General features: G+C 39.0%; 1 protein-coding gene across 4 annotated transcripts in view; it reads right to left on the bottom strand.

Moving 5' to 3' along the window:
- Positions 1–2,023: 2,023 nt before the first annotated feature.
- WDR37 (WD repeat domain 37) overlaps positions 2,024–12,204 on the bottom strand; it is a 64,156-nt gene continuing 53,975 nt past the window's right edge. For 3 of the 4 annotated variants that reach the window (XM_054021023.1, XM_054021022.1, XM_054021024.1), the window contains 3 exons: positions 9,287–9,421; positions 8,811–8,925; positions 2,024–5,322 (listed from right to left, as the gene is read on the bottom strand). In XM_054021023.1, coding sequence (XP_053876998.1) covers positions 5,191–5,322; positions 8,811–8,925; positions 9,287–9,421 — 382 coding nt within the window. In that variant the 3' untranslated portion in view covers positions 2,024–5,190. Of the gene's footprint in view, positions 5,323–8,810; positions 8,926–9,286; positions 9,422–12,204 lie in introns of those variants that run through there. The other variant, XR_008444112.1, reaches the window with a different exon arrangement.

The following is a 12,204-nucleotide window of genomic DNA, read 5'->3' on the forward strand; positions in this document are numbered from 1 at the left end:
GCATTTTCCAGCAGAAAAATATTCCAGCAGAAACTTGTTGGCCAACTCTACTCTAAATAATACAAACAAGAGGACCAAATTAATGTTTCACATGCAGTCTTAATTCTGGCATTTCCCAACTGTTAAATTCTTGACTCTGCAACCTTAATGTTCTTTCAGCTTAGTTTAGTGTGCATAGCTGCCTAGGTTTTTAAAAAAGCAACTGAAAACATAGAAATCCTATCATGACACATTACAGACACCTACATGGTTCGTCGGCATGATTAAAAAGTTTAGATTTCAAGAAGATTGGGTTCCATTCCAGGCTTGAGAAGCATGCTATAGCAGGTACCGACCTCCACTTGTTTTCTTCAAGCAAGACCCATTCTGCCCTCTTGCCTCCAACTTGTCCCAATTCTGTTTCTTTCCCACCCTGGGCTCCACATCCAAGTCCCATTCTCCTCACCTAGCCACTCCATGTTTCCACTTCTCAGGCTTCTCATCCCAGTTCCCATCTTCTTGCCCAGCAAGTCCTAGTCTCATCCCTCCAGATACCTCTTCCCAGTCTCCCTGCCACTCCTACTCCCCTTGCCCAATTATTCCGTTTTCCCACAGCCCTAAGCTCTACATCCCTAGTCTCCTCACCCAGGCAGAGATCCCTCCCTTCCCCAGTTCCTCTAGCAATGTTTCTCCAGTCCCCTCCCACAATGACATTTCTCCACGCCCAATTGGTTCCCAGTCCAAATTTTTCTCCCAGTGCTCCTCATCCGAATTCAATGCCCCCCCCCACAATACTCCCAGTCATCTCACCATATCCTGGCTCTCCTCCTCCCTCATCTCTGGTTTAGTCCACTTTTCTTGCCCAGCCAGTTCCAGTCCCCCTCCCCCACCAACTCCCAGTCAGTTTCCTTCCCCACTCTGCCCCATCCCCCAGGCTCCTTGTCCCAGTAACTCCCCTTTCCATAGGGTCCATCTCCCAATCTACTCCCGTCCCCTGCTTGGGTCTGGCTCTTGCCCGCTCTGCATTCAAATCAGTCAAGATCCTCCTTCCAGTTGCCTGGGGTAACCAGCAACACCGATTAACACCACTAGTTCAGAAAGTCAGAATAGTGCCACCTATTGTATCCCGAGCTCCGAACCCATACGTATTCTAGGATTTCCTCCTTGAAGGTTTTGCATCCTATTGCTTGCTAGACGTGACCCTGCTTAGCTTGTGGTACCAGACAAGAACAATGTGGAATGGTTACATGATACTGACAACTCTACATGAGCATTTTAGGACGGATTTGAATTCTGCAAGGAGTTTCCATAGCAATTGTAATTCTTCATTTTTACACAAATGTTCTAATCTACAAGATCACAATCTTGATTTCAGTTTATTGTAAGTGATATCAGTGGTTTCTTTCCATCTCTAAAGTGATACTCAGAGGAGTGCTACACAGAAAGTAAAATTGTACTGTATCCGTTTTAACTAGTGTCTTTAAGCACGAAATCAATTTTATACAACTTTTTTTAAAAAGTCACATGGAGGGCGTTTATAACCTGTGCAACAAGATGCAATTAAAGATTTGCTTATACGGAATTGGGAAAAAATTGAAATAAGACATGTGAGCCCTTTTTAAATCCATATTGAACTGTGAGCATAGCAAATTACAACACAGAAGTCATATTTTCAGGGACAGCAGCAATCTGCCTGCCATTGCCTTGGAAACTGAACCAGAGGAGAAGAAAGGGATCAGGTTTGAAAATTATGGTGGTGGGAGCAGGGCCACCAAGAGCGGGTTCGGGCCCCGGTGAAAAAAGTTTTTTGGGCCCCCCAGCAAGGGCGGACGGGTTAAACAGGGCCGACAAGGGGGGGGGGGGGAGCCAGAGAAGCCGGGCCCCCTTCCGGACCACTGGGCCCCAGTAATTTGTACTGGCTTCCCCCCCCATCGGCCCTAGGTGGGGGGGAATCATTTGATTGCTTTCCCTTAAGGCTGAAATACTGAGGTAATAGCAATACTAAGGTAAGAAGGACAGAGTTTATGAACAGCAAGTTACAAAACTCTGTTGAATGATTTAATGCATTTTCAAACTGTAATGAAGAAAACGCTAAACATCTAAAAACAATCAGCAGAATACAAGTCAATAAAAACAAGTAGTTTCACATATTTATAAATTCAGGATTTTTTTCCCCAAAAGAAATTGGCTTTCACAGACTTAGATAACAAATAAGATGTTTCACACCAAATTATTTTCACTCTAAAGTATGTACAGAATTTGAGTCTGTGAAAACCAATGTGCACTGCTTATGGGGAACCCCCCCCTTCCTGACGCAAAATATCTTTGTGTTTGTCCAGTGATGCATCCAAGTGAAGTTCTGCATCAATAATGAAAATATAGCAACTTTCCTCCATTTTATGAAATGTTGGATATAATTAGTTCAGCATTGATTCTCTCTTTACAACACTCCTGATTCCATGCATGGCCAAAACTGAAATGCTTACACATGTTCAGTCAGTGTAACATTGTCCACCACCAATCTTTGCCTTACTGGAAGGGGAAATTTATGGCCTCAATATTACATCCAAGTAGTAGAATATATAAAAGTTAAAAGATGGTACAGTCATTCAACTGATTAAGAATTAGTCTGCTCCTGAGAACCTGTCTCTAGCACCTTGCTTGGTTCCTCCAATCCATCCCCAGAGAAAATAAGTTAGTGTATACTCCTTTCTCAGGTCGGAGGTTGATCCCTCTGGTGATATAAGGGCCAGGAGCCACTGGACGCAATGACAATTAAACTGCATATAATCCAATGGCCCTGTGTTACATATGTATATATTAAATACAGTTTAGGATAGTAGGATCACACTATTAACCTTTTCTCCAACTTAAGTTTGTTAAGTCCATGCAAATGAAATGGTTAATCATTGCTCAGGATACTAGATATGGAGCAAACTGGAATTGCTCTGATTCTATTAGCAGGAGGTGCACATGGCAAAAGTGTGGATTTTTTTTTTTTTTTTTAAGTATCCAGACTGCATCCATGCTTATGTTTCTTTTCCTTCCTCTCTAACAAAAAGATGTTTTAGTCTTGTTTGTAAAAAAACATGTCTGCAGCCCAACACCAACCCAGTGTGTATGCCCTAGAGAGTAAAAAAAAAATCTGATGAGAGTTTAAATTTAATCTTCCAAATTGTTAGAAACAAAAAACTACTTGACAATTACCGTAGATACTGTGACACTGTCCTTTAAATAAAAGTCTTCTGATACCAGCAGTTAAAGCCTACAGCTGATCACCTGAACCTTTCACTAGCAGGTATAGAAGTGTGGCAATTATGAAAGACTCACGGTCTAATATATACTGAAACTCAGACAAACCAGTGTTCTGAAAAAAATCAAGCTATTTGAAGACATTCTGCTCTATGAAGTCACCACATACATTCTCTTATAGTGTCTCACCCCTTCTTATCCTTTCATTGTTTTATGCTTCAGCTTACTGTTAGGACCCAAATTTTTTAATAATTACTTAATGGTGCACTTATTCTCCCCTCCTATTCCACCTCTTTGCGTTCATATACTAATGAATGAAAGATATGGTTAACAAATCAGCCTCTCAACTTCAATCTAAACAGTGCTGTAGAGGACTCCAGCTCAGCTATTGTTTCATATAATCATAAGAATGTAATTAAAAGATCATAATACTTAATATCTTATGGTAATCAACTTTAAACATCCTACTATATAAAAAGACACCATCTAATTACTTTGATCTTTCATCTTATGCTGTGATATGTCAGACAGTTAGGGGCAGCTAAAAGGTCTGTCTGAAGCAGCCTTCCTCTTCCTTCTGAAAATGTCAGCTGCCACATGCATTTGCTTATTTGAGCAACAGCTGGCAATAACTCAACACAATGCCAGTACAACAAGGCTAAAGACAGTGAGGAGCAAAGCCAGTGTAAGATCACTTGGGAGTAAGGAGGGAAAAACTACAGAATTATTCCCTCTGGAATGGAGAAGGGACTGCAGCAGCCCTGGTTAGAGCTACAAGAACAAAGATGACACGTGATGTTTATCTGTGGTATTGCCCCATTAGCCTTAAGTATTAATCATCTTAAAAAACATATTTGGCATAATTGTTTTCTTCATCTTAAAGACAGTATTTCAGACACAGACCAAAAGCACTTTTTCAAGGTTACGGAAAGACTCAACCTATCCTGACCGAAATTCATTTTTTGAGGTAGCACTCATTTACTACATAATGCTGGCTCAAAATAAAACTAGGGAAATGAACCCATTTAAAAATATGTTCATTGAAAGTGTAAAAACAAAAAATTTCCTTTCTGGGTAGGTAACCAAAAAGTGTCAAATCCTTCCTATATAAGTCAACTCACATTCATAAATGGTTTATAACAATAGCTATAAACTAAAGTGCTTTAAAATTTGCTTGAATAGATTTCAGTGATTAGAATCATAATATTCTGGATTTTTGCTAGTGTGAAATGCTATAAGATTGGAATGAGCTTTATGCATGAAGGGCAGAATGAACATTTTCTTGTTCTTTTTCAAGAGAAATGTGCAAAAACATTGTGAATGTTTTAATGTAGCATTCTGTGCACACTATAAGAGTTTGCTTGCTTTTTCTCTCTCAAATCCATGTTATTTCTCCAGTAACTAGAATAAAATTGGAGTTGAAGTTACACTACATTGCAGCACTAAAAATCATACTTCAGACAGATGCAAACAAGAAAATGTTTACCATGATACTATTACTGAAATTCACACTTCTTGAAGTTCAGCCCTGCAGATTCCTTTTAACACGAGGCAGATATGTAAAATTATGGAAAATGCAGTAGACTATTATCTATTCTTCACAATAAGTATATAAATTTCACATTAAAGTCACAAATGTAATGCCCTAATGTTCATCTAGCAAATGCTGAATAGCTTACGAACACTTATGTGCTCTATAGAACAGTGAACTCCTTTCAACTGACCAGTGGATGCTAAGATATAAAAGTTCATACACAAGACAAACTAATTTTTAAAAAAAGTCACATTTTCTGTACATTACATGCAAATGGTGCACGATGTGGTAACAATAACATTTGCAAAGCGCTCCTTTTAAGGGAGAACTTTTACAATGAAGGCAGACTAATATTCAGAAGAGTCTGCATCAACAACAAAAGTTTACAAGTCCATGGCAACAAAAGCAAAAATTCTTCCAGCATCTCATTTTTCCTGTAACAATGCAGGGATGTTGATGTTCCAGCCAATCGCCTGACGATCAAACCCACAGGTAAATAGGTTACATATTGGATGGTCTTCACTCCAAGCTGAACAGCAAACCATTCTTCTATGGCCCTATTACAATTTAAATAAATAAATTAGTATTACATTAGACAAGAAAGAGGTTTTAAATTAGCAACCTATTCACTATACTAATTCATGATGAACTGATACAAGTATCTGTTTTCATTTACCAAATAAACCTATTCAAATAGATTTTTTTATATTATCTAAAAAGTCACACCAGGATAAACCTGCCAGTATCTTGAGCTCGAGTGTTTAACAGAATACAAAATGTTTTTATTTTTTATTAAAAAGTCTCAGTCACTCTCTTGCCATGCATACTTTTATCAGAAAAAAAATAGCGCTCAAATATAATGAAGTACATTTGGCAAGTTTTAGAGCACAAAAAAAATGTAAGTCAATGGTCCCTGTTCAAGAACAAGTTAGTTTGTAAAATGAAAGTTTATATGCCATGAATGGTGTCAAATATCAAGCCGTGTTAGTCTGTATCCACAAACAACAAGGAGTCCGGTGGCATCTGAAGAAGTAAGGTTTTGTACCCAAGAAAGCTTATGCCCAAATAATCTGTTAGTCTTTAAGGTGTCACCAGACTTCTTGTTTTAGTCTATGTTTTAGTCATGGGTATTTTTAGTAAAAGTCATGGACAGGTCACAGGCAGTAAACAAAAATTCACGGCCCGTATCTGTCCATGACTTTTACTATATACCCCTGACTAAAACATTGTGGGACGGGGGAGGGCCACCCTGGGGGCACCGCGGGTACTGGATGGGGTGTTCCAGGGGCCGCCCCATGAGTGCTGGGGGGCCGTGGCCCGGTGGGGGCACCATGGGTGCTGGGACAGGTTCCCTATCCAGCTCCTGGGATGCAGCAACGTTCAACTCCTAGCTCCATGTGCTGCCTCTGCTCCACCCTAAACCCCAGTTCTGCAGCTCCCATTGGCTGAGAACCGCGGACAATGGGAGCTGCGGGGGCGGCACCTGTGGGCAGAGGCAGCATGTGGAGCTAGGAGCTGAGGGAGAGGAGTTCTTGTCGCCCTTCCGGGGAGCCCCTCCACCAGGTAAGCACTGCCCCACACCCCAATCCCCAGCGTTGAGCTGGGGGGCCAGGGGCTGAGACTTCCCCAGCAGCAGTCTGTGCGCCTGGCCTAGGGGCTGCCCAAGCTGCTCAGACAGCTCCCAAGCCAGCCACATATGAATCCGTGACTTCTGTGACAAACACGGAACCTTAGCTATGAAGTCTGATGTGGATCTCTCGGAATATCATGAAAGAAAATAACTTTGTTTAGAAAAGCAGGCCTTGGACATAAATAACTTTCTCCAGAAAGTTTCACAATAATTTTACTATGACTGAACAGATCTGTGCTGCTGCTACTAAAGTACTACTAACCTAAAGGAGCATTTACAGTGTAGAAAAATCTACATCCTACAGAGAAATAATTTCAGAGATTTGTAAATATGGTTTCTCCAGAACAGCAAGAGTTCTGAAGGACTTTGTTCCTTTTACTTATTCCCTGCAAAAATGTATCTACAAATTTAACAGCAAGAGCATGAAACTATGAAAAACTTCCAATCCCCACCGCATTTCTATAATCTTAAATATCTATCAAGTAGCATGAAAATCCTCAATTTAAGTATTACATCCTTGGTTGAACTGCTTTGCTGCGATCTGCTTGAATTGCTTTCCTGATACATTTTAGAATTAAAAACAGGATTAATGGTATATTGCAAAACGTTTTTTAGTTATACCAAATACAAGACAGAAACTGACCAACACCACTTCTCTCTCAAACACTGTCCCCTAAGAGTGTGTCTACTCAACAACAAAACCCTGTGACAGAGCATCACAGAGCCCAGATTAACTGATTTGGGCTTGCTCTACAGTGCTAAAAATAGCAGTGGAGATGTTTGGGCTCAGGCTGGAGACCGTTCCACTCTCACTGGGTATCAAAACCTGCACTCCAGTCCAAGCCTGAATGTCTACACCTCTAAATTTAGTCCTGTAGCATGCGCCCAAGTCAGCTGACCCAGGCTGAGAGAGACTGCCATGGTTATTGGGTTTTTTTTTTTTTTGCTGTGTAGATGTACCCTAATAGGGATCCTTTGGTCTCACCTGAAAGGTAAGTTCTTCAGCAAGACAGTATCCCTTAAAACCATGCTGGGGCACTGGTAATACTGGCTTATATGAAAGAGTATCACCAACTGAATCACCAGCACCCTGGGTCCTACCTAATTACTGATCTTGCTCAACCCAGAATTCTTAATCTACTTTTGTTTTTTAAAAAATGTATTAACAAAAGTTACTTTCTGTAAGAAAAATAATAGCAGCCTGTTCAGTGACATTCCAATGGCTCTGCACTCACAAGCGACATGGTTTTGGTTTCTGATCATTCATGCTCTTAACCAAGAAGGGCTAATACTATTGTGGAATCATATTAGTCTCATTGTTGAAGAAAAATAAGGTCTCACAACAGCTACCCCTCAAATCAATTAGCAAGCAGTCCCAAACAGAATCCTTGCCATCCCTCAAATAACAAGGATCATTACTGTGGGCTGAAGCATCAAAAAACCAAACCAAAATACTGACACTTCAATACTCCCTTCCCTGTTCCTTATGGTTAAGCTATTCTTAAAGCCCTTCTTTTAAACTGTGCAGCACTGTTTTACAGCTGTTGCATTCCACGCCCAGAGTGGGCTGCATTTCAGTGGCAAGTGATGTGATTTCTATTCATGTACCTTGCAGGAATGTTGTGAGATGCAGAGTTTGTAACATGCTTTAAGGTCCTATGGAATGCTTGAAAGATGCTATAGAATTGCAGTATTAAGCAAGTTTACTCTAATTTTAAATGGTAGCTATTATTAGAACAAGTGACTATATAAAAGTGGCACCTTATTACTCAGATCTATTTTGTGTCTATTATCAGTCATACTAGCTAAATTTTTCATGACTGTTTTTACTACATTATTCAGGTTAACACTACAGCCCCTAGACAAAAGGAGAGAAAAATGTTGGGTTTTTTTTTTTAACCTACACATCAGCTCTATTGCCAAGTCCCAAGTACAAAATGGATACTAGCACAAGCATGGGAAAAAAATATCACTATCAAAAACTTCAGTTTGCAGGATGGACAGCAACATTTTTTTTTACTTGTAAACTAAACAAATTTAATAAGCAATCACTGAGAGACCTGGAACTTCAAGATGTTATGTAGTCAGTCATTTCTCAGAGCAGATCCATGTTCTAAGATATGCTCTACATTTAGACTTCAAGTGGTATTTAAGCATTCTTCACTTCATTTATAACATTAAAAAAAATCAGAAACACTTCAGCACAAAGAAGTCAAGGTGAAACCAGCTAAACTGAAGATATACATCATACATATTTTGTGGATTCAGTAAAAAAAATAAAAAATTACAATATATTAATTTATCTGTTCCAAAGTTTGCAAGGAGATTTACCCAAATTTAGAAAACTCAAAATGTTTTGTATTAAATGCTAATTTTCAGTAACTGATAACATTTTCAGTCCAGAAATTCAGCTACCTGTCTGTTACTGCGAGGGAGCCGTGCTAATCGCACTCCTGACATGTCGAATAATCTAACCTGACGGTTGTCATGTGGAAGGGCAATGATTCTTTGGCCAACACTTACATTAATCCTGCACAGAAAAGATAAAAGTAGGTTATGTACAAAACTGAGACTGACAAATAGGACTTGACAGTACAAGTCTGAGTTCATTGACAGTGAGGTGGTTGAATATTTACTATTAAATTTAACACTATAATGAGTATATTACAGCTAAGTTTTTTTTCTTGGAATAAGCTTGATCATCTATGGCACATGCACATGGATGCACAATTACCACCAGAAATTCCAGGAAAGCAAAATGATCTACTTTTTAAGAAGGCTTTTTACAAATCCAACCCAAGCTTTGTTTTCACTCTTGATCATTGAATTTTAGTTCAGGTTCAATACATTTTAACTGAAAACTTTTAAGGTTAACTCAATTGATTGTTTACCTGTTCACTGCAGAGTCTGTACGGATAGTAGCAATAGGAGATCTCATATTTTTCAAGTCCCAGACTTTTACAGTACGGTCATCACTACCCGAAACAACATTGTCACCCACTGTGAAAACAGCTGATGTCACGGTGCTAAACAATTGGGAGTAAAAAAGAATAATAATCAAAGCTTCAGGAAGAGCTAAGGAACCTTGATTTCAAGTTCTTCTGTTAACTGTTCTTATGTTCTCTTAAATGTGTAATTTGCAATAGATAATTTTAAACCAAAGTGACTAAAACTTAAGAAAGTGTTCAAGTGAGAGACATGAGACTTTGAATAAACTGTCAGTGGAAATCAGGGAAGCCAAGTCACATGGGACATAAAGTTAGATTGGACAAAGCACTAGGAAAACAAAATTGTAGAAGAAAATGTTCCACTGGTACAGATAGACTAGAGAAACTAACTGGTCATAAGAACCGCCATACAGGTGAGACCAATGGTCCATCTAGTCCAGTATCCTGTCTCGAACAGTGGCCAGTCCCAGAGCTTAAGTAGAAATTTTGGAGTGATCTACCCCATCCTCCCCTTGCAGTTTCTGGCAGTCAGAGATTTGGGGTCACCCAACCACAGGGTTGCATCCCTGACCCTCTTGGCTAATACCCATCGATGGACCTACCCTCCATGAACTTATCTAACTCTTTTTTGAAATCAGTTATGCTTTTGGCCATCACAACGAGTTCCACAGGTTAATTATATGTTGTATGAAAAAAATATTTCCTCTTGTTTGTATTAAACCTGCTGCCTACTAGTTTCATCAGGTGACTCCTGGTTTTTGTATTGTGAGAGAGGGTAAATAACACTTCTCTATTCATTCTTTCCACACTATTCATGATTCTATAGACCTTTAACATATGTCCCTGTCCACCCTTGTCTCTTTTTTAAACTGAACAACCCTAATACTTTTAGTCTCTCCTTGTACAGAGGCCATTCCATGCCCTTGATCAACTTTCTTGCCCTTCTCTGAACCTTTTCCAATTCTATTATATCCTGGTGGGGGGCACTGTGATTTATATAGTGGTATTATGATATTTTCTATCTTATCCCTTTCCTAATGGTTCCTAACACTGTTAGCTTTTTTGACTGGTGCTGCGAACTGAGCTGAAGTTTTCAGAGAACTGTCCATGGTGACTCCAATATCTCTTTCTTCAGTGGTAAAAGCTAATTTAGAGCCCATGTGTATATATGTGCAGTTGAGATTATTTTCTCCAATGTGCATTACTTTGCACTTATCACTGTTGAATTTCATCTGCCATTTTGTTGCCCAGTCACCCAGTTTTGTAAGATCCCCCTGTAATTCTTCAGTCAGCTTTGGACTTCATGATCTTGAATAATTTTTTTATTCGCAAACTTTGCCACTTCACTTTTCACTCCCCTTTCCAAATAATTTATGAATACACTGAACAGCACAGGTCCCAGTACAGAGGACCCTCCTGTTCACCTCTCTCTCTTGAAAGCTATCTTTTGTTTCCTATCTTTTAACTAGTTCCTGATCCATAAACGAACCTTCTGTCTTACTCCATGACTGCCTAGTTTCCTCAAAAGCCATTGGCGGGGATCTTGTCAAAGGGTGGTTGAAAATCTGAGTATGCTACATCAATTGGATCACCCTTATCTATTTGCTTGTTGACACCTCACAGAATTCTAATAGACTGGTGAGGCATGACTTCTCCTTATACAAAAACTGTGTTGAACTTTTCCCCCAATAAATCATGTTTATCTACATTTGATAATTCTGTTCTTTAGGGGGGGAGGGATAGCTCAGTGGTTTGAGCATTGGCCTGCTAAACCCAGGGGTTGTGAGTTCAATCCTTGAGGGGACCACTTAGGGATCTGGGGCAAAATCAGTACTTGGTCCTGCTAGAGAAGGCAGGGGACTGGACTTGATAACCTTTCAGGCTCCCTTCCAGCTCTATGAGATAGGTATATCTCCATATATTACTATAGTTTCTACCAACTTGCCCAGTCTTCCATCTCTAATTTTAGTTATCAAATCATAACATCTCTAATGAAGACCTCTGCAGTCAAGCTGGTCATCTTTCCAGAAGATAAAGTACTAAAGTATTAATTAAAATGGAATGAATACTACATTTAAAGGTAAATTGAGAACATTTTAATCACCCAAGACCCAAGTTTCTATATTTTTCCTGCCAAACTGAATTTTTGTACTGCTTTAGTCATTTGTATTGTCTACATCAGGAAGAAAATTAAGCTACTTTAGAGACATCAGATGTTAGAAAATGTTTTAGTTTAAAATATTTTTAGATTTTATTGTACAGACATGTAAGTGTAATGGTATATAGACACATTTCAGATACTACTAGAAGATTTGACATCAGTCATTAGTTTTCTCCACTTGCTTTATAATCATATAGCAAAAGAAATGGTAAATGATCATACTGGACCCAGTCATTTACTGATACTTAGGATCTGACCCATTATACCTAAATCTGTGATATGATAACAAAATATATATACATATATTCACACACCCCTTAAAGGAAGAACAATGTTGCCAAGAAAGGTAAATACAGAATGTCTAATATATTGCTGAACGCTAATGGAGGATGATAATGTTATGAAAAGTGACCATAAAGGAATACACATTTAGTTGTTAAACTTGAAATGACAGATCTCAGGGGTTTTGGCCTATTTCTTCAATTTTATTTCATTAATACATACACAAATTCTCAACTAAAAATTTGTTGGCTAGTTTCCACCTATCCAATGTGCTCAAGGCATTTTCATCCCTCTCCTAAATCATTAAAGTATGCTTCTCAGCTCAGTTTCCATGGATGTGATTTAATGACCTATCCTGTAGCTGAGGTCAGGCACATCAATTTTTTGGAATTTAGTAATTTTAATTTAAGATGTCAGT

This window comes from Malaclemys terrapin, chromosome 2, assembly GCF_027887155.1.
Source record: "Malaclemys terrapin pileata isolate rMalTer1 chromosome 2, rMalTer1.hap1, whole genome shotgun sequence".
Lineage (NCBI taxonomy): Eukaryota > Metazoa > Chordata > Testudines > Emydidae > Malaclemys > Malaclemys terrapin.